We start from the raw sequence: 18127 nt of genomic DNA on the forward strand, positions 1-18127 counted from the left end.
TATATATATATATACACATATCTTGGCCAAATCAAATGAAGCTCAATAGAGAAAAAACGTCGAGAAATTGACCTACAATGCCTTAAAACTCACGAAAGAAATGGATATTTTACATATAATAAGCTGTCGGGTTTGACTTGATGCAGAAGGGTACTGTTGGAGCAAGACGAGCGAGAGGCAAGTGATGAAGATTCGCCGGACATATCTGGAAGCTGTTCTAAGACAGGAAGTCTCTTTCTTTGATTCACAAGAAGCTTCCATTTCAGAGATCATCAGCAGTATCTCCAACGACACCTCTCTTATCCAACAAGTCCTTAGCGAGAAGGTACACCAAATAAATCTTAAACTTCCACATATCATTAGAGTTATAAACTTTTTGGACCGATTTTCGGATATGTACGTTAGTCTGGTGAATCATTTAAATAGTATATATGATATATCGAAATTTGCAGTTCATCCTCTACCATTGCCCTTTTCCATGTATACATATGTATATGTGTGTGTACAGAATTGCTGAATCTTGTTTTGTTTATATATATATATATATATATATATATATGTCTATACAAACATTGGAAAATCTATAGTATCTTTGATTTTTCCGGTCCGATGCTCTTGCAGGTGCCGACATTTTGTATGCACGCGTCCGTATTCTTCACCGGACTCGCCTTTTCGGCTTACTTCTCATGGAGATTGACCCTCGTCGCGATCCCATCTCTACTTCTCCTGATCATTCCGGGGATGACCTACGGCAAATACCTTGTCTACTTATCCAAGAAATCGTTCAAGGAGTATGCGAAAGCGAACTCGGTCGTGGAACAAGCTCTGAGCTCGATCAAGACAATCTATTCCTTCACGGCCGAGAAAAGGGTCATCAAGAATTACTCAGATATGCTGGAGAAAACAACGAAGCTCGGGATTAAACAGGGTCAGGCCAAAGGTCTGGCCGTGGGAAGTACCGGTCTTTCTTTCGCCATCTGGGCTTTTCTTGCGTGGTACGGTAGCAGATTGGTTATGTACCATGAAGCAAGCGGCGGACGTGTTTACGCAGCCGGGATTTCCTTCGTCTTGAGCGGACTGTGAGTGAAAATCACCTCCTGATTCCGACATGCTTATATGACTTATATATATGTCTTGAGATCAGATTCTCGCTGCAGCTTGTGTATATGTACCAGTGATGAAATTTACATCTTATGTCACATATACATATAGCTTGTATCGCTGCTAAATTTGATGTGTTACTGAAATTTCATGCAGGTCTTTGGGCATGACATTACCAGAAGTGAAGTACTTTACAGAGGCCTCAGTGGCGGTGGCTCGAATATTCGAAAGGATCGACAGAAAACCGGAGATAGACGGGGAAGATACGACGAAAGGATTCATAATAAACAAGAACATGAAAGGAGTCATAGAATTTGAGCACGTGACGTTTTGGTACCCTTCTCGTCCGGATTCCATAATTCTAAAGGACTTCTCTCTCAGAATCGAAGCCGGGAAGACCGTTGCACTTGTCGGGGCGAGCGGGAGTGGGAAATCTACCGCGGTAGCTTTGGTACAACGATTCTACGACCCGATCCAAGGGTCTGTAAGGATCGACGGGTTCGATATAAAAACTCTCCAGCTGAAATGGATGAGGCATCAGATGGCGCTTGTTAGTCAAGAACATGCATTGTTTGGGACTTCCATAAGGGAGAACATAACGTTTGGGAAACATGATGCTACAATGGATGAAGTGATTTCAGCTGCAAAAGCTGCGAATGCCCATGGATTCATTACACAACTTCCTGAAGGGTATGAAACCAAGGTATGTGATTACATAGATACACAACCTGTGAAGATATTGTATTGTAATGTATATGTATCTTTGTCAAATCTGATAAACTAAACAGATAGGCGAGCGAGGGGCGTTTTTGTCGGGAGGGCAGAAGCAACGGATTGCGATAGCTCGGGCGATTATACGGAATCCGGTGATTTTACTTCTGGATGAAGCGACGAGTGCTCTGGACGGCGAATCCGAAACACTGGTTCAAAATGCTCTTGATCAGGCCTCCATGGGAAGAACCACACTGGTATAGATAAAATTTCCAACTCTTCGGCTTTGATGTATATAGCTTATAGTGTATATACTCGAATCTTTTCGATGTTTCCTGTATGACAAGTAACCATACTGATTGTCAAAACAGGTTATTGCCCACAAGCTTTCCACGGTCCATGGTGCCGACCACATTGCCGTGCTGGAGGATGGTTCCATTTTGGAGATGGGTAATCACGAGGAGTTGATGATTCAGAACGGGAAATACGCAAAACTTGCGAGATTTCAGAGACAGTTCAGTGTTTGTGAGCATCAAGATATGGCCAGAACCCCTGCGAGGAACAGTTTTAGCAGGCTAAGTGTAAGATCTAGCCCAGGTTGGTTTGATTCTCCTTTGATCCCGTTGGAGAGTACAAATGTAGAAATCCTGGCCTCGCCATCCCTTCACCGCCCTTCTCCTTCCTTCTCTCGTCTTCTCCCGTTGATTTCGCCCGACTGGAAACCCGCCATTACCGGTTGCCTTTCAGCTGCAACTTTCGGCGCAGTCCAACCCGTTTATGCGTTGACCATTGGCGGTATGATTTCAGCGTTTTTTGCGAAGAATCCTCAAGAAATGCAGGATCGAATACGTACCTATTGCTTGATATTCTCTTCCCTAACCGTGGTCTCGATTGTCCTAAACCTCCTCCAACACTATAGCTTTGCAAAAGTCGGCGAGAGATTAACGCAAAGACTCCGCCTAAGAATGCTGGAGAAGATCTTATCTTTCGAGCCTGCCTGGTTCGATTCGGAAGAGAACTCTAGTGGCGCATTGTGCTCGAGGCTGAGCGGAGAAGCTTCTTCGGTTAAGTCCTTATTGTCTGACAGAGTCTCTCTACTCGTCCAGACGATTTCTGGCGTCACAATAGCGATGATCATAGGATTGATCGTTGCTTGGAAGCTCGCGTTGGTCATGATCGCGGTCCAACCGATCACGATCCTTTGCTTCTACACAAAGAAAGTATTGCTCTCCAACATTTCGCACAATTTCACAAGCGCGCAAAACCGAAGCTCCCAAATCGCGTCGGAAGCCATATACAACCACAAGATAGTCACGTCTTTCGGATCCACGAGGAAGATTGTCCAGATTTTCGACAAGGCTCAAGAAGAGGCGAAGAGAAAAGGAGAGAAGGCAACTTGGCTCGCGGGAATCGGGATGGGATCGGCTCAGTGCCTGACGTTTATGACGTGGGCTTTGGATTTTTGGTACGGAGGAGTGTTGGTCCAGAAGGGTCATATCTCGGCCGGGGACGTTTTCAAGACGTTCTTCGTTTTGGTCAGCACGGGAAAGGTTATAGCCGAGGCAGGAAGCATGACTTCCGACCTCGCCAAGGGCTCTGCAGCCGTCGCCTCCGTCTTCCAGATCCTGGACCGTCCTTCCTCTCAAGTATGTAAATCTTGAATCTATAGTTACTTTCATTTGATATAAAATCATAATTCAGGGAACATCTAATGTATGTGCAGGTGAAGGAAGATGAAAACAGTGGAACAAAGTTAGAAACAATAACAGGAAGAATAGAATTCAAACAAGTCGATTTCTCGTACCCTACACGGCCGCAAATCCCAGTCCTACGCCAGTTCTCGTTGGACGTAAAACCCGGGACGAGCATGGGACTGGTCGGGAAATCGGGATGCGGGAAATCGACGGTGATCGGATTGATCCAACGGTTCTACGACGCGGAGAAAGGATCGGTGAGGATCGACGGCGTGGATTTGAGAGAAATGAATGTTCATTGGTATAGGAAACACACAGCAGTCGTAAGCCAAGAGCCGGTGGTATATTCCGGCAGTATCCGAGAGAATATTCTCCTCGGACGGCCCGAAGCATCTGAGGATGAGGTGGCGGAGGCCGCCAAAGCCGCCAATGCTCATAAATTCATCTCGTAAGCAATTTCCTGATTTCTCCGGTTATGTTCTTCAAAATATTTTGGTTACTTCCCCTAATCCAAAGCATTGGCGATGGAAACAGGGAATTGAAGAAAGGGTATGACACAGAGTGTGGAGAACGAGGAGTCCAGCTATCGGGAGGGCAAAAGCAGAGAGTCGCAATCGCGAGAGCCGTTCTCCGTGACCCGAAAATCCTTCTTCTCGACGAGGCCACGAGCGCTTTAGACGTGGAATCTGAACGGGCGGTCCAAGAAGCATTGGACCGGATCATGGCCCGACGGTCCATCACGGTCGTGGCAGTGGCTCACCGCCTGAACACCCTCAAAAACCTCGACCGTATTGCGGTCGTGGCCGACGGGAAAGTGGTCGAGACCGGGAGTTACGCTAGGCTCAAGAATACGGGCGGCGAGTTCTCGAGACTCGTTCATGCCCAAGAAGTTAAATCTTGAAAAAAATTGTATACGGATCATTGTCTAGTTAATTTTGCGTGCAAGAATGTATATTGGAATCCGTTGTTAAATCGGATTTGGATCGTTGCTATAATGCTATTACTATGTATATGTAACATAATTAAATATATTATATTTGAATTTAAGAGCCCAACTACAATGAAGCTGTTGGAAAATTTGGCTGCTGTCTCTATCATTATAAATATGGCAATATCAACCACTTTGGCCCTTCTTTTTAATTTTTTTCACATTTATTTATTCTTATTTCGACGATTCGTTGACTATTTTTTTTAATTATTATTGTTATTAACGGTTCTTTAGCTTTTTTTGTCCACTTTAAAAAATTTCACTTTTTTTTCTCTATATAATAATTAATTCGAATCGAAAATACCGTTTCTCTAATTATTTCCCAATCAAATTTTACATTAAATTTAATTCAAATGAATACAATAATAAGATTGAAATCGAAACGATAGAATATTTGTATATTAGCATTAAATTATGAATTAGAATTTAATTCTGAGCATTAGCCACATCTCTTTCGTTCCGCGATTACCCACTCTTGAGGGATGAGACATGCATCCATGCATGCTACCAAAGCAAGGACCATGCATTACTTAAACAATGATTTAACAACAATAAATCTTAAAGAGCGCTTAGTTTTATTTTAAATAACAGCTCCTTTTACTATATACAACATTGATTTAATTAAAAGAAAAATTATTCACTTGTTGGTTCGACAAAAAACCTTAATTTATAAAGATTAGGAAAAATCCCAAACAAAAATCTGTATTTATCAATTTTTACAAAATAACTGTACAAAAGACTTATCTCTCCATCAAATCAAATAGCTTCATCCAACTTGTTGAATTATTGAATATAACAAATTAATTGACATCAATTTTCTAATAAAAGTGGACCCACTTCAAAAAAAATTGCAAGAGGAACTAAACTTCAACTCTTTAAAATACCTGTCAGAAATTGATAGACCTTATCCAGAATATGGCCAATAAGTGCAAAAGTTATTAGTGATATATATATATATATATATATATATATAGTTAAATTTAGTTTTTATTCAGCAGTATGATATTTTTTGAAACATTTATGAAATAAAATTTTTATTTTTCTTGAAAAAGATTTGTAATTTTATATCAGCATATTATGTACTTTTATATAGAAAAGGTCTATTTAGTTTAAAATAATTATATAACAGATGTATTTTAACTAATTCCTCCTCTAATATATTATATATATTGATTGAAATACAAAAAAAAACTAAAATTATAAAGTATATTGAAATAATAAATTGAAATCGAAGAAAAATTAATACAAGTACAAAAAGATTGAAATCCAAAAAATTTAAATTATAAAGTATATTAAAAGTACATATTATATTACGTGTAGATATACACACACATCTGTATTTACACACTGTACGCTATATAACTATATGCGCAAATACTCACGAGACCATACTCCGCATCAACTCTCTCTCTCTCTCTCTCTCTCTGGCTCTCTCCCCAAGGAGGATGACAACGGTGTTGGAGCCAAACGGCATCGTTTTAGACTTACTCTTCGACCTCGACGAAGCTCTCGCCATGCCTATTGTTCATCGCCCGTCGACGGAGTCAAACGCCATCGTTTTGGTCACCGATCAGGTCGTGGAGTCCACGTTGGAGAAGATGCCAACGGTTTACCCGGACCGGTACGCTTGCTTGGTTTGCATGGAATACGTTGATCCGGGAATTGGCGGGAAACGGACCCAGTGTGGCCACGTGTACCATTCCTCTTGTATTGCCACTTGGCTCTCTTGCAGCGGGAGATCATGTCCCTTGTGTCGGCAAGAGATCCTCCTGTCAAAGTAAATTTTATGTGTTTTGTGGTTAAATCGATGTTTTATGAATAATTTATTACAAATATCATAATGTATGGATTATATATAGGTTGTATATATATATATATATCTACACACACATTTTTTGGTTCTGAGAAGGAGTGAGATTAAAAAAAACAATTTAGAATTAGTTTTGTTAAAAAACAAACGAATTTGAAAAAAAAAAGTATCCGGTTAAATTAAATTTATTTTGCAGATAAAACTCAACGAACAGATGAAATATACCAAATAAAACCAGAATAAATCAAATCGAATTAAATAATTAAAAATTGATTTATTTATTTAATCATTTTTAACTTTTATCAATTCCGGTTTTGAATGGAGATGGTTTTTATTTTGAATTTTTGGTTATAGTTTTTAGTTTTTGGTTTTTATTTTTTGGATTTTATAATATTTATAAGTCTAAAAAATGTAGTTTTTAGTTTTTTATTGATTTTTTAATCTAATTTTCCAAATTTTTAAGAAAAATAAATTATAAAAAATTGAATGATAAATTTTTATTCTTGAATTTTATAAACTCCAAAAACTCTAACATACCAGAAAAAAAAACTAGTTGCACACCTATTGCATTTGTTCACTTTTGTTGTTTTGTTTGGGTGAGGATGGTTCACAGTTTGAAATGTATTTTCTGTTCGAAATTATATATTGAAACAGGAAATAGAAAGAAGAAAAATGATTATTTATTTATTTAAAAAAATAATTTCTTTGAAATTAATTAAAATAACAAAAAAGGGGAAAAAGAGAAAACCGTAGGGCCCCTTCTCTTCCGAATGACACTTTTGAACGAACGAAGACCGCAAGTTCATACTGGCGGCTCGGAAATTTTATGTTTTAATATAAAGAAGACGCCAGAGGCAGAGCAATATATTACGAATCACTCGTACACGGCAACGGCACAATTCTCGAATCGTCCTCTGAATCTTCTCTGCAATTTCAATTAAGGATTCCATCCAGAGGGATCGAGAAGAGAATCAAACCCAGGAAGCTACGAAGATGAAAGTTTCATCCTTGAATTGCATCGATCTCTCGAGCCCTGATCTTCATCAATCAGTAGCTTCCCTCAAACAGGTCCACGATTCTTCAGTTCTGTGCTGGGTGCTTCATAAATTTTCTGGGTTTTTCGTTTCGATTGGTTTAATACAAGATGATCTATGTTTTTGTCACGATTATTCGATTCTGAGGCGGAGATATCGGTGCTTTTTTGTCGTAATTTTTTCTGGGTATTTATGTTCCAGGCATGTTTGGATTGTGGGTTCTTCTATGTGGTTAATCACGGAATAAGTCAGGAGTTCATGGATGAGGTTTTCGAGCAGAGTAAGAAGTTTTTCGCTCTCCCATCGGAGGAGAAGATGAAGGTTTTGAGAAATGAAAAGCACAGAGGCTATACCCCTGTTCTTGATGAGATCCTTGATCCTGATAATCAAGTCCATGGTTCGTGTCATGCAAAAAAGAAAAAATCTGATGGAATTTGTCTGATTTAGCTTTGAACAGCAACAATCTTAATATTGATTTTGCTTTCAGTTCTTGCTGTGATGTGTATTGCATTGTATATATAGGTGATTACAAAGAAGGGTATTACATAGGCATTGAAGTGCCTGAAGATGATCCCGATTGGGACAAACCGTTCTATGCCCCAAATCCTTGGCCTAGTGCTGGTTGGTTTGCCACGTTACTGTCGGAGAAGTGGTTTTTATCTTGATGCATAGTGTTCTCATTGTGTTAAATTTGCTGTTTTTGTAGATATATTGCCCGGATGGCGCGAGACAATGGAGAAATATCATCAAGAAGCATTGTAAGGACAATGTTGGAACCTATTATTACCTTGAAAAATTCCCTGCTGGATTGTTTATGATAAGTTATTTTATGTTCAGGAAGGTTTCGATGGCTATTGCAAGATTATTAGCATTGGCACTCGGCTTGGATGCAAACTACTTCGATAGCCCAGAAATGCTCGGGAAGCCTATTGCAACGATGCGTTTGCTACATTATGAAGGTGGAATTTTCCGGAAAAGGGTTGTAGACAAAATGTATATGAATGAATTGTATGAAGTCGTTACACTCATATCATTGCCTTCCTACCTATAGGGATATCCGACCCTTTGAAAGGAATGTATGCATGTGGGGCACATTCTGATTACGGAATGATCACTCTCTTAGCAACGGATTCTGTCACGGGACTTCAGGTATCAAACATATAACTCGAGATACAGTTTTTGTTTGTACTATACCGTTTAATATTACCAGATTACTCATAGAAAATTACTATAACATTATGGCAGATATGCAAGGATAAGAACTCTAAGCCTCAGAAGTGGGATTATGTACCACCGGTTAAAGGGTATGATGAGACATTTTCGGATTTTTCTCCAATCTTAATTTCTGAATAGCTATTATTATGTTAGTATCGGCAATGTGAATGAGGCGATACATATTTGATGGACTTTTGTGTACAGAGCTTTTATAGTGAATCTCGGTGATATGCTGGAGCGTTGGAGCAATGGCTATTTCAAGTAAAAATTCTTGACTAAAAATGTTGATATCGTGACATCAATGCAATTTCTTTCGTAACCAATTTGATGAGATGAAAAAGCAAACCTATTTGAACAATTAATTTCGAAGCCACGTTTTGGTTATTTGTCTAAAATAACCGGTTAGAAAATTATCAAGGGCGATTACTTGATTATCAGTTTCTTAATGATTTAGCCTATTTTTTTTGTTACTTGCATCTCTTTGTTTGTATCACTGCAAGTGAAAATTTCCGAGCTGATCTTATATGTACCTTATTAACAGATCCACTTTGCATCGGGTTCTCGGGAATGGTCAAGAACGCTATTCCGTAAGGCCCCTTATCTTATCTTCTCAGCAGAAGCTCCTTTTCCCGCAAAACATAGCATCGGTATTTAATCGAGTTAAGGATGATGATGATGATCATTTGTTCATGTTGCAGATTCCGTTCTTTGTGGAACCTAGTCATGATTGTCTTGTGGAGTGTCTTCCAACTTGCAAGTCGGAGAATAACCTTCCCAAGTAAGTTCTTTCTGTTCATGAGAGTATCTAAGCTAACCAACCATAGTTCTCCTCATTCAAAATCAAAACTTCCTCTCTTCTCTACATGTTTTAATTACCGAAAATCGGTTATTTTGGGCGACAAATAACTTTTTGTCTCCGGGTACGAGTTCAGGTAGTCGAAGTTCTATGCATTTTTTGTTAGAATTATATTTTTAATATAATTTTGGATTCGGATACCCCTGAATCCAAATATTGTGTTGGGTACTTGTAATTCGGATACCTGAAACTCTCGGATATAAGTATGGATATCAATTTGTGATACTCGAGGTGGAATTTGCGCCTTTGCATCGTAGCAACATCGACAGTGCAGTCCGTTTAACGAGGGCCGATAGCCATCCATTTTTTTTCGGTTGAGACCTTTCGTTATGAATCAATGTTTAGCTTTTTTTTTTCCTGATCTAACGTTGTTTCCTCGTTGTTTTTTTCCCGGCGTGTAGATTTCCACCGATCAAATGCTCGACGTACCTTAGCCGACGATACGAGGAAACGCATGCTGATCTGAGTATTTACAAGCAACAAACTTGATGTGTTCCTTGTGATGAAAGTTGGAGATGTTTCAAGGGTCGAGTCTTGGCTTTTTCCTTAACTAAAATGTGACCGAAATAATGCTTATAGAAAATCACAGTTTGAGTACGCTCAAGTATTTTTGTAATTCATAGGGTTTTTCTTTAACGAGAATATCTTCCGATAAAATTAAATAAAACTAAAGTGAAGTTTATTGAGATTAGATTGAATTTAATTTGTTTTCCATTTGGTTTGAATGTTTAAATTTTCCTTCAACACCAAACAAAACCGATAACAGAATTTCCCCATCTCCTGTTTCTCTCTGTTCACTAGCTTGCCATTGACTTTCTCGCGTTTTCTCGCCGGCCAAACACACTTCGGCTCGGATCTAAGACGTCTTCTCGACCAGGCCGACATGATTACACAGAGAGAGCAGGCTTCACATGCATAATATTATCATGTTTTGGGCATATGGTCGAGTTCCAAGATACGTTTTCTTGAAAGCAATTAGAAGGGATCATCATTCAATATGCTAAGATTTCATCCAACAAAAATTCAAAATCGATTAAATACGGGGAGAAAAAGTAGGATAAATTTCCGTGAAATCCCAGGGCAAGAAGAGGACCCGAATGTCTTGTCTTGCCTACGAAATCTCTGCTACTGCATAGATAAGCAGAGATGTCTGTATAAGAGTTACATAACTCACCTACATCATCACCATCACAACCATTATCCTACTTTGAGAGCTCTGGGTTTTTTACTTAGCTCCACGGGTTCTTCTTCGTTGATCTCTTTGAGCTCGTTCCCGAGCTTTTCTTCTGGTCAGCACAACAACAAAAGACGACATTCATTAAACACTCAGCCATCTCGGAAAAAAAGATGCTGGAATTGTACACTTTGAAAGAATACCATCCCTTTGTTAATATTCTGTTAGTCCTTATTAGAATTTATTTGTCGGTATGAGAGTTCATTTCCATGCCAAATCTATCGGAGCTCAAACAACTAGCTAGTCTATTACGAACCATGATGTGATTTATGATGGACGTGGATTTCAATAGGTTCACAGAGATAAATAAAAGGTTAGATAGGATTCAGGAAGGAAGAATGAAACTAAGCATGGAATATTCTTACCGATTTCGACTTCTTTGTCTTCCCACGAATCCTGTTCTTTGGGGGTTTCAGCTTGTATATCCTAACCATCCAATGGTGACTTGTGAAAGCCTAACCATCCAAGTGTAAGGAACCCAATTTAAATATATATATATATATATATATATATATTCAAAACATTAAAAAGGACCCAATTAATGAAATGGTGAGTAGAGAATTTATCTCACCTCTTCAAAATGTGTGAGCTTGAAATGCTTCTTCCCGATTTCTGTTTGCCTAACTCGATCGAAACCCTTTCCATCTGTCTCTACAAACCTGGAGGATAACATATAAATGAGGCCATACAGAAGAAGCCGAATCACACATAGAACGATACGTGTGTTCAAGAGAGGATATCATACCGGTAGTACGAGAGCTTGTACATGAGACAGTTCAACATTGTTGGAGTGGCCTCAGAATCAATCCGGTAATTGCCATCTCTCTTTATCAAAACAAGAAATCATTAAAAAAAAAAGTTCATATTCGGTATCAAAAGTGGAAAAAGAAAATGAATCATCATAATTCATAGCAAGAAGAAACGACAAGGAAAGAGAAGTACCAGGTAATCAGATTCTCGTATATGAGGGAAGACACCGCCTCCAATACGAACCATCCACAGAAACTTATTTATATCATCACTTGAGTAACCGATAAGACCTGTTGAAAGATTGTCCTATCAGAAAATCGATTTCTAATATAAGACACAAAGGAAGAAACCATCAGTCAACTATACCTCCAAAGACGACAAGAACATAATTCACGTCCAAGGAGTTGAAAATTTCCCAAGCTGCCTTTTCCGGAGATGACATGGCAGTACCAACAGTTGCAATGTGAGTATTGTTCCATGTGTTGTTGTCAACAATAACAGTTCGATTAGCCATTGCTGTTGTCTGGTAACCATAGTCCCACCATGATGCCACCTGCATGAAGATTTGGTGCGAGTTCATAATTCAGGCAACTCCATTTGTCAAAAATTATTATATATTTGATAACACAAACTTGCATTCATGACATTCGGATGTCATCATAGTTTTACATTTACATTTCAAGATTAAGGAGGAATGTTTAATGGAAAATGGAAATAATCACCTTGTCGTCCACATCAGTGTTATGGCTCAACCATGCATAAGCCTCTCTGAAGTCATCAAAGACGTGCATGCCATCACGGGTACGAGATGTCAAAACTATTGATGGAGCTGAATATGCTTCTGCGGCTGCCCAAACACAATGAACCTACAGGCAAAAAAGACAAGTCGAAAAATAGATGTCCCGATATTATCACAAAAACAATACAGAAACTTTCAGAAATAAGATCAAATGAAGATAATCCTCCATACCACATAGAAAGCACCCAGCATTATAAGGAGAAGAAGAGCAACTACAGATGCTTCAAGGGGTAAAGTAAGAGGCTTCTTTACAGGCTTGGGCTTAACAAAATGTTTTTCATTGGGCTCTTTCTCTTTCTTCTTGCCTTTCTTCGAGGGCCGCTCTTTTGCTGTTTCTTCACTTTTGTCAATCTTAGAAGCAGGAACATCATCTTTTGGTGCATTGTTCGTAGGAGAGTTGTCCCCTGCCTTAACAGCCAAAATATTTAACCAAATTAGTCCGCAATGGTAAATACAAAAGATTCATAACAGACAATATGAAGGAGAAAGAACCATTCTTACATCCTCGGTGGAACTGGAAGTTTTTCCAATTAACTGGAATTTGATAGATCCCGTGAAAACATCAAACGCTTGAGAGAGAGCAATGCCAGACATGATGCATGCAGCTGGAGCAAGAACAAGCATAAGGCGAACCTAAAAGATCAGGAAAAAAAGAAGGAAACAAGGTTGAAAGGCCAAGGATAGGTAAGGAAACAAGAAGAAGCTAAATGAGAGAGGTAGACACGCTTTCTCACCATAACTCCAGAGAAATAGACAGACGTAACAATATAGAGGACTGCAAAAGAACTGGCATCTGAGAGAGGCGAAAAACAAGCCTACCAACACAAAGAAGAAGAGAATAATCAACACAAAAAGGATAAATACCAATAAATGTTATGCAGCTTTAATCTGTATCTACAGTGAAGTCTAACTCACAACAATTCCAGCAGGGACCAAGAATGCCAACACATTGATATCCATAAAATAGGATGGCCAGGTAGGAGGTTGATGTTCACTGACACTTGCAATAATTGGTATATATTTGCTTGCATAAGTTCTGTCAGCATGAGGATAAAGAAACAAAAAGCAATGTCAGAGGAGGAAGAAGGCAGAAGTCTGAATCGAATTCAGCGGGATAAATGGTCCCAAAAGTTTTCAAATTGAATTAGCTCCAAATACCATAATAACTAAGAAAAAGTGTGATGTTGCTCGCTCAAATGATTCTCGAAATTTCCTGAGTTCAAGTATATTGCGTATGGACCCAAATCCAAAGACAATGCCATCAATAACATGCTCTTCAAATCCACAACAGAGTGCAAAATTATCAGTTTTACAAGACCCTATTACTAACGTGAAAGAACAACTTCAAAATCACCAAGCTATTCTTAGAATAAATCCTACAATACTAAACATAACTTCTATACAAAACGGAATTATGAAGATATTTTTCAGATAAAACCCAGATAAAAAAGAACCTTCTAATGAGGACAAGAATCAACCCAAAATTTGAGAAAGAAAATTAAATTGAGAAAGAAGATCAGCAGAATATAGACTACTTACGGATCAAGGAGACTCAAACTCCTACCGCTCCATCCCATTGTTGGACTTGACGCCACCAGCGCTATAAGAACTGCCATAACTATGAAACATATGACCCTGAAGCAACCAAAGAACTTAGATAAGCTTACCATCCCATGACAAATAAATAATAATAAAATTCAACCAGACCTCATCAAAATAGCAGTTGAAATTATCATAGATATGTGAAAGGAAAACAGTATTAAATTGCTTACAGCCCCCCACTAGCCCTCATCAAAATAGCATTTGAAATTATCATAGGTATGTGAAAGGAAAACAATATTAAAATGCTTACAGGCCAACAGTCACAACAAGTGTCACAGCAACTTTGAACATTTTGGGAGAAAGGATGCCTTTGATATAGTATACAAGAGCTACAACATGGATGACGATGAAAACCTGCACAGATTACAAACACAATATAGACAGGTAAATTAAGCAAGGTTGAGTTGCACAATAGGCAGTAGAAGCAAGCATAAACTTAACCATGAAATCTTTGAGTATTCTAAAAAGCCACTACCTAAACATGCAGCACGACTAAATCTGGGAGATCCGAAGCTAAACAGAGAAGATTATCTCAGGAGTAATTATTCCAAAAGAAATTCAAGATTTTAAAATCTTCTCTTACATAGCAGGAATCCCAAGATCAGACATATAACTTAGAATACCTAAAAATTCAAAGTCTTCCAGCAACTAACTTTTGGATCTCTTCACGTACAAATTAGCAAACTCCTACTAAAATATAGTTAACACACTAAGCATTGAAACTGGTAAACATTACGCATACAGAATCTGTAATCCAAAAAATGCTGACATCCCTCCCTCGTTTCTGTTAAAGATAAGATACCCGATTAACTGAATGGGAAAAGACTCACCAAAAATGAGGCAAAATGTTCAGATGTCATGACTGCATTGAATCCCACGACAGGTACCAATGCAGCTAACAATGTCCCCAGCACAACCTGTACATATACAGAATTTTAAACGTCAGCTAATGTTCAAAACCTTAAGTAATGTAATATATACAAACATGGAGTCCAAAGGGACAAAAGCAATATTAGAAACAAAGATACACGCACAGTTTTTCTCAGATTGCAATACCACCACAAGGTTATTTCTGTTAGTGAGAACCAATGAATCAGTATTAAATCTTCTTGAATAAAAAATCCAGCTGAAAGTTTGGGAATTTCATGGCACAAAATCATTTTATTTCTCAAATTCCTCAACATCCATGAATTATGATTTTTAGCTCAGTATAGTGTCAAGACTGGATGCTCAGAAAACATTTCACTATATTGAATAATCAGCCACCCGGCTTGATTAGACAAATAATATACACCCTCTGAAAACCGTTAATGATATATTCAGCTTCTACAATGAACGAAACAAAAACCGCTCTACAATTAAACTTCTCTCAGAAAAGGTATAAAAGGCCCTTACCAAAGGAGCATAGGCAATGTACAGTCTAGAAGAGTAACGGCCCGTCACAATGCACAGAAGCACATGCATTGGTATCAGATTGATAATGAAAGTGTAGCCTCCCCAAGAACATACCTAAAAGATTAATTATCAGAAATTTGCGTGGAAATATAACAAAATGAAAAGAGAAGGAAAAGACACAGCGTCCATAGTTGTACCATGTAAAAGTATGCCAAGGCATTCAACGTGGCGTAAAACAGGGATCCTGTATTTAGTGTCTGCACATAGTATATAGCAAGGATTACTAAAACAGCAAAATATTCAACAGGAATAGGCAATGCTGCTTGCTTGAGAAAACTTAAACTTTGGCAGTCAAACTCAAAACAATTATAAGTGAGATAGGGAAAAATCTAACCTTTATATAAAGATAAAAAGTAAAGATCAAAGCAAATATAGCAACAGCTTCATTGTCATAGCTTCCAGCTACAGATCTGGATATATATGAGGGAACCTGAAAAAATATACATTAAGTAAAAAATAACTTCTAAGGCATGGAACATCTACAAACTTCAAAGGCAAATTCTACTAAAGACACATGAGTGATGCATGCTGATCCAACATGATATATATTTACAACACAGCAAATTTAAGCATATAAAATAAAAATATGAGAAAAGGTATAACACATGATTTTCTGGGGTCTGAAATGTCTGCTGTTCAGAGGTTTCTGTAAATGCCAATTAAGAAGAATTTTACATACACCATTTGAAAAAATTACCATGGCCAAAAGAACAGCTGCTGTCAATCCTGCACCAGGACCCTTAACCTCCTGTTAGCAATGCAGATGAAAATAGTTAGAATACCTAGTTCCAGAATCTAATATGAATTTTCATGTTAAACAATAAACACTACCACACAAAGCCACAAACCTTGGTCAAAAGGTAGGTTGCCCAAGAAGCGAAGGCCGAAAATATAGGTGCTGTGAAGACACAAACAGTCTCCACTGAGAGAGGAATGTTTAAGGAATTCAAGGCCCTGAAGAAGAGGAATTTACTTGTTAAAGACCACTCATAAATAAGTATGTGATACTTAAAAATAAAACTTATTACAATTAAACTACACTCACCACCACATGGTTCCAGCTGTCAAAGTCAATCCAGGGTAAACAGTTCCTCCAATCACACGGCCAAGGGGATACCTTGAGTAGAATTGAATGAGAACAAACCATGAAAAACACTTCAGAATGTTACAATAAATAGTTCCAAGAAATTCTAACTTCTGAGCCACATTACCAGGTTCGATCATCAAACCAATTCCAGAACTCGTAAATCCCATTCTTGGATAAAAACTGAACAGACAACGGATATCACATCACATAGTTAGGAAATCCAACACAAAATTGAGTGAATCCAAGCAAATTAATCTGGAATATACGTTTCTAGATATAGGAACAGAGAGGTAACCTGAGTGACTCTATAGTTGAAGTACGGATCAAACTCATGAATCACACTTTCATACTTAATTACCTGTAAAACAATCAAAGAGAATATGAGATTGCTAAAATCACATTGGAATTAAAAACATAACTGTAAACCAATCAAAGAGTGAATGAGATTTGCTAAAACACGCAAGGATTAACACCGTCCTTCAAGAATACAAACAGATAAAGACTGAAAACTACTACGGAATTATACTGATTTCTTCCATCTTTCCCAAGTCAGCTGGAAGCTTGGGTATCCATAGAGAGTACAATGGAAATGAAACGACCAAACATTCTTCTCATTTGTCTTCTTTGATATTTGAAAGACAACAGTCTCAAAGGAAAGGGACAAAACCCAAAAATTTCAAGCAATTCCATACAAATCCTCAGCTTAAATTCAACATGGGTCAAATGCAGAATCAAAGGCAATGCCTCCACCGAATTGTACAACACAAAATGACAGCACAATCAGCTCCAGTCACACAAAAACTATCTGATTCAGGAAAGCTTCAATGAACAATCACAAAACGAGAGATCGGATCTAAGAAGTGATATCGATGGTCTCACAGAGAATAGCCGGATCGAGAAAGCAAGGACCCCAATGAGCACGAGGATCGCGAATGACAAAACGTTCCCGAAGGCGTGCCTCAAAGGCGTTGCCTTCTCCGGCTGTTGGCTCTCCGGAGTCACCATTTTCTCCGGTGACGTCGAGCTCTGCCGGTCCGAGATTCAGGCGAGAGAGAGAGAGAAAGAGAGGACTTCAGTTCGTCGGAGGCGGAAATTGAGGTTTTTCCAAGCCAAAGGAAGGGACGTGAGACACGTGACTCTCAGTAGATGCGAAATGACGGTTTCGGACTAGATCCTTACGTGAAACTACAGTTTTGCCCTTGTCATTGTTTCTGGTCCCGTGCGAGTGCGAGCGGACTTGAAATGACACGTGTTGACCCTTTATTCGCTAGGGGATAACACAATGACCCGCTCTGTTTTTTTTTTTTTTTTAAAATCTTAGCGAATGAGGTCATATAGTATAAAGGTGGAAAAAAAAACTAGAACTTTTTGGTATAACCGTATAAGAATGCAAGTAAGTGCAGGATTGGGTTTTAGGTGTTAGATATTCCTTTGACAGATTTGGATTCGAATTTGGATTCAGGATCAGATTCAGATTTGTATTTGGATTTGGATATTGTGTTTTTAATTTGGGTATCACGGATTCGAGCACTTAAAGAAAAATAGCAGACGGTCCAATACGGGAGCTCAAATTCAATTTAAATTATTTTATTTTGATTTTTTATATTCTACTTTTAAAATTTTTTTATTTCGAATATGATTGTCGACTCCGTAATCTTTTTCTTAAAAATTAAGATTTGTTACCCTCATGATCTTGATATCTTAATTTTTCGATGAATCCAAAATACATCAATCACAAATCTTTTTAATTCCATTTTTTTTTAAAAACATTTTCTCTCTCTATATATATAT

The 18127-nt window shown here is 38.2% G+C and overlaps 4 protein-coding genes across 6 annotated transcripts in view; 3 read left to right on the top strand and 1 right to left on the bottom strand.

Annotated features, from left to right (window-relative positions):
- LOC104811083 (putative ABC transporter B family member 8) overlaps window positions 1-4554 on the top strand; it is an 11908-nt gene extending 7354 nt beyond the window's left edge. For all 3 annotated transcript variants that reach the window (XM_010537651.2, XM_010537654.2, XM_010537655.2), the window contains 7 exons: window positions 147-325; window positions 622-1079; window positions 1258-1804; window positions 1890-2069; window positions 2184-3458; window positions 3536-3954; window positions 4041-4554. In XM_010537651.2, coding sequence (XP_010535953.1) covers window positions 147-325; window positions 622-1079; window positions 1258-1804; window positions 1890-2069; window positions 2184-3458; window positions 3536-3954; window positions 4041-4407 — 3425 coding nt within the window. In that variant the 3' untranslated portion in view covers window positions 4408-4554. The remainder of the gene's footprint in view (window positions 1-146; window positions 326-621; window positions 1080-1257; window positions 1805-1889; window positions 2070-2183; window positions 3459-3535; window positions 3955-4040) is intronic.
- A 1385-nt stretch (window positions 4555-5939) lies between these two features.
- Window positions 5940-6275, top strand: LOC104811294 (E3 ubiquitin-protein ligase RNF181-like). The gene has a single exon (XM_010537955.1). The coding sequence runs from the start codon at window positions 5940-5942 to the stop codon at window positions 6273-6275; it is 336 nt and encodes a 111-aa protein (XP_010536257.1).
- Window positions 6276-7116: 841 nt separating this feature from the next.
- Window positions 7117-10097, top strand: LOC104811085 (2-oxoglutarate-Fe(II) type oxidoreductase-like). The gene is made up of 11 exons (XM_010537656.2): window positions 7117-7372; window positions 7540-7735; window positions 7861-7959; window positions 8045-8096; window positions 8176-8297; window positions 8390-8487; window positions 8584-8642; window positions 8758-8814; window positions 9095-9140; window positions 9252-9331; window positions 9811-10097. The coding sequence occupies exons 1-11, from the start codon at window positions 7298-7300 to the stop codon at window positions 9896-9898; spliced, it is 972 nt and encodes a 323-aa protein (XP_010535958.1). The 5' UTR covers window positions 7117-7297; the 3' UTR covers window positions 9899-10097.
- A 300-nt stretch (window positions 10098-10397) lies between these two features.
- On the bottom strand, window positions 10398-17437 carry LOC104811086 (dolichyl-diphosphooligosaccharide--protein glycosyltransferase subunit STT3A). Its single transcript, XM_010537657.2, has 23 exons — window positions 17216-17437; window positions 16632-16694; window positions 16461-16516; window positions 16295-16366; window positions 16098-16203; window positions 15947-15997; window positions 15584-15679; window positions 15387-15446; window positions 15190-15303; window positions 14625-14711; window positions 14045-14148; window positions 13732-13827; window positions 13108-13228; window positions 12927-13007; window positions 12694-12825; window positions 12364-12600; window positions 12116-12259; window positions 11760-11946; window positions 11586-11683; window positions 11389-11468; window positions 11215-11302; window positions 11009-11098; window positions 10398-10695 (listed from the first exon to the last, which is right to left on the bottom strand). The coding sequence occupies exons 1-23, from the start codon at window positions 17339-17341 to the stop codon at window positions 10639-10641; spliced, it is 2346 nt and encodes a 781-aa protein (XP_010535959.1). The 5' UTR covers window positions 17342-17437; the 3' UTR covers window positions 10398-10638.
- Window positions 17438-18127: the final 690 nt, after the last annotated feature.

Source organism: Tarenaya hassleriana, unplaced genomic scaffold (assembly GCF_000463585.1).
Source record: "Tarenaya hassleriana unplaced genomic scaffold, ASM46358v1 Cleome19, whole genome shotgun sequence".
NCBI classification, from domain to species: Eukaryota; Viridiplantae; Streptophyta; class Magnoliopsida; order Brassicales; family Cleomaceae; genus Tarenaya; species Tarenaya hassleriana.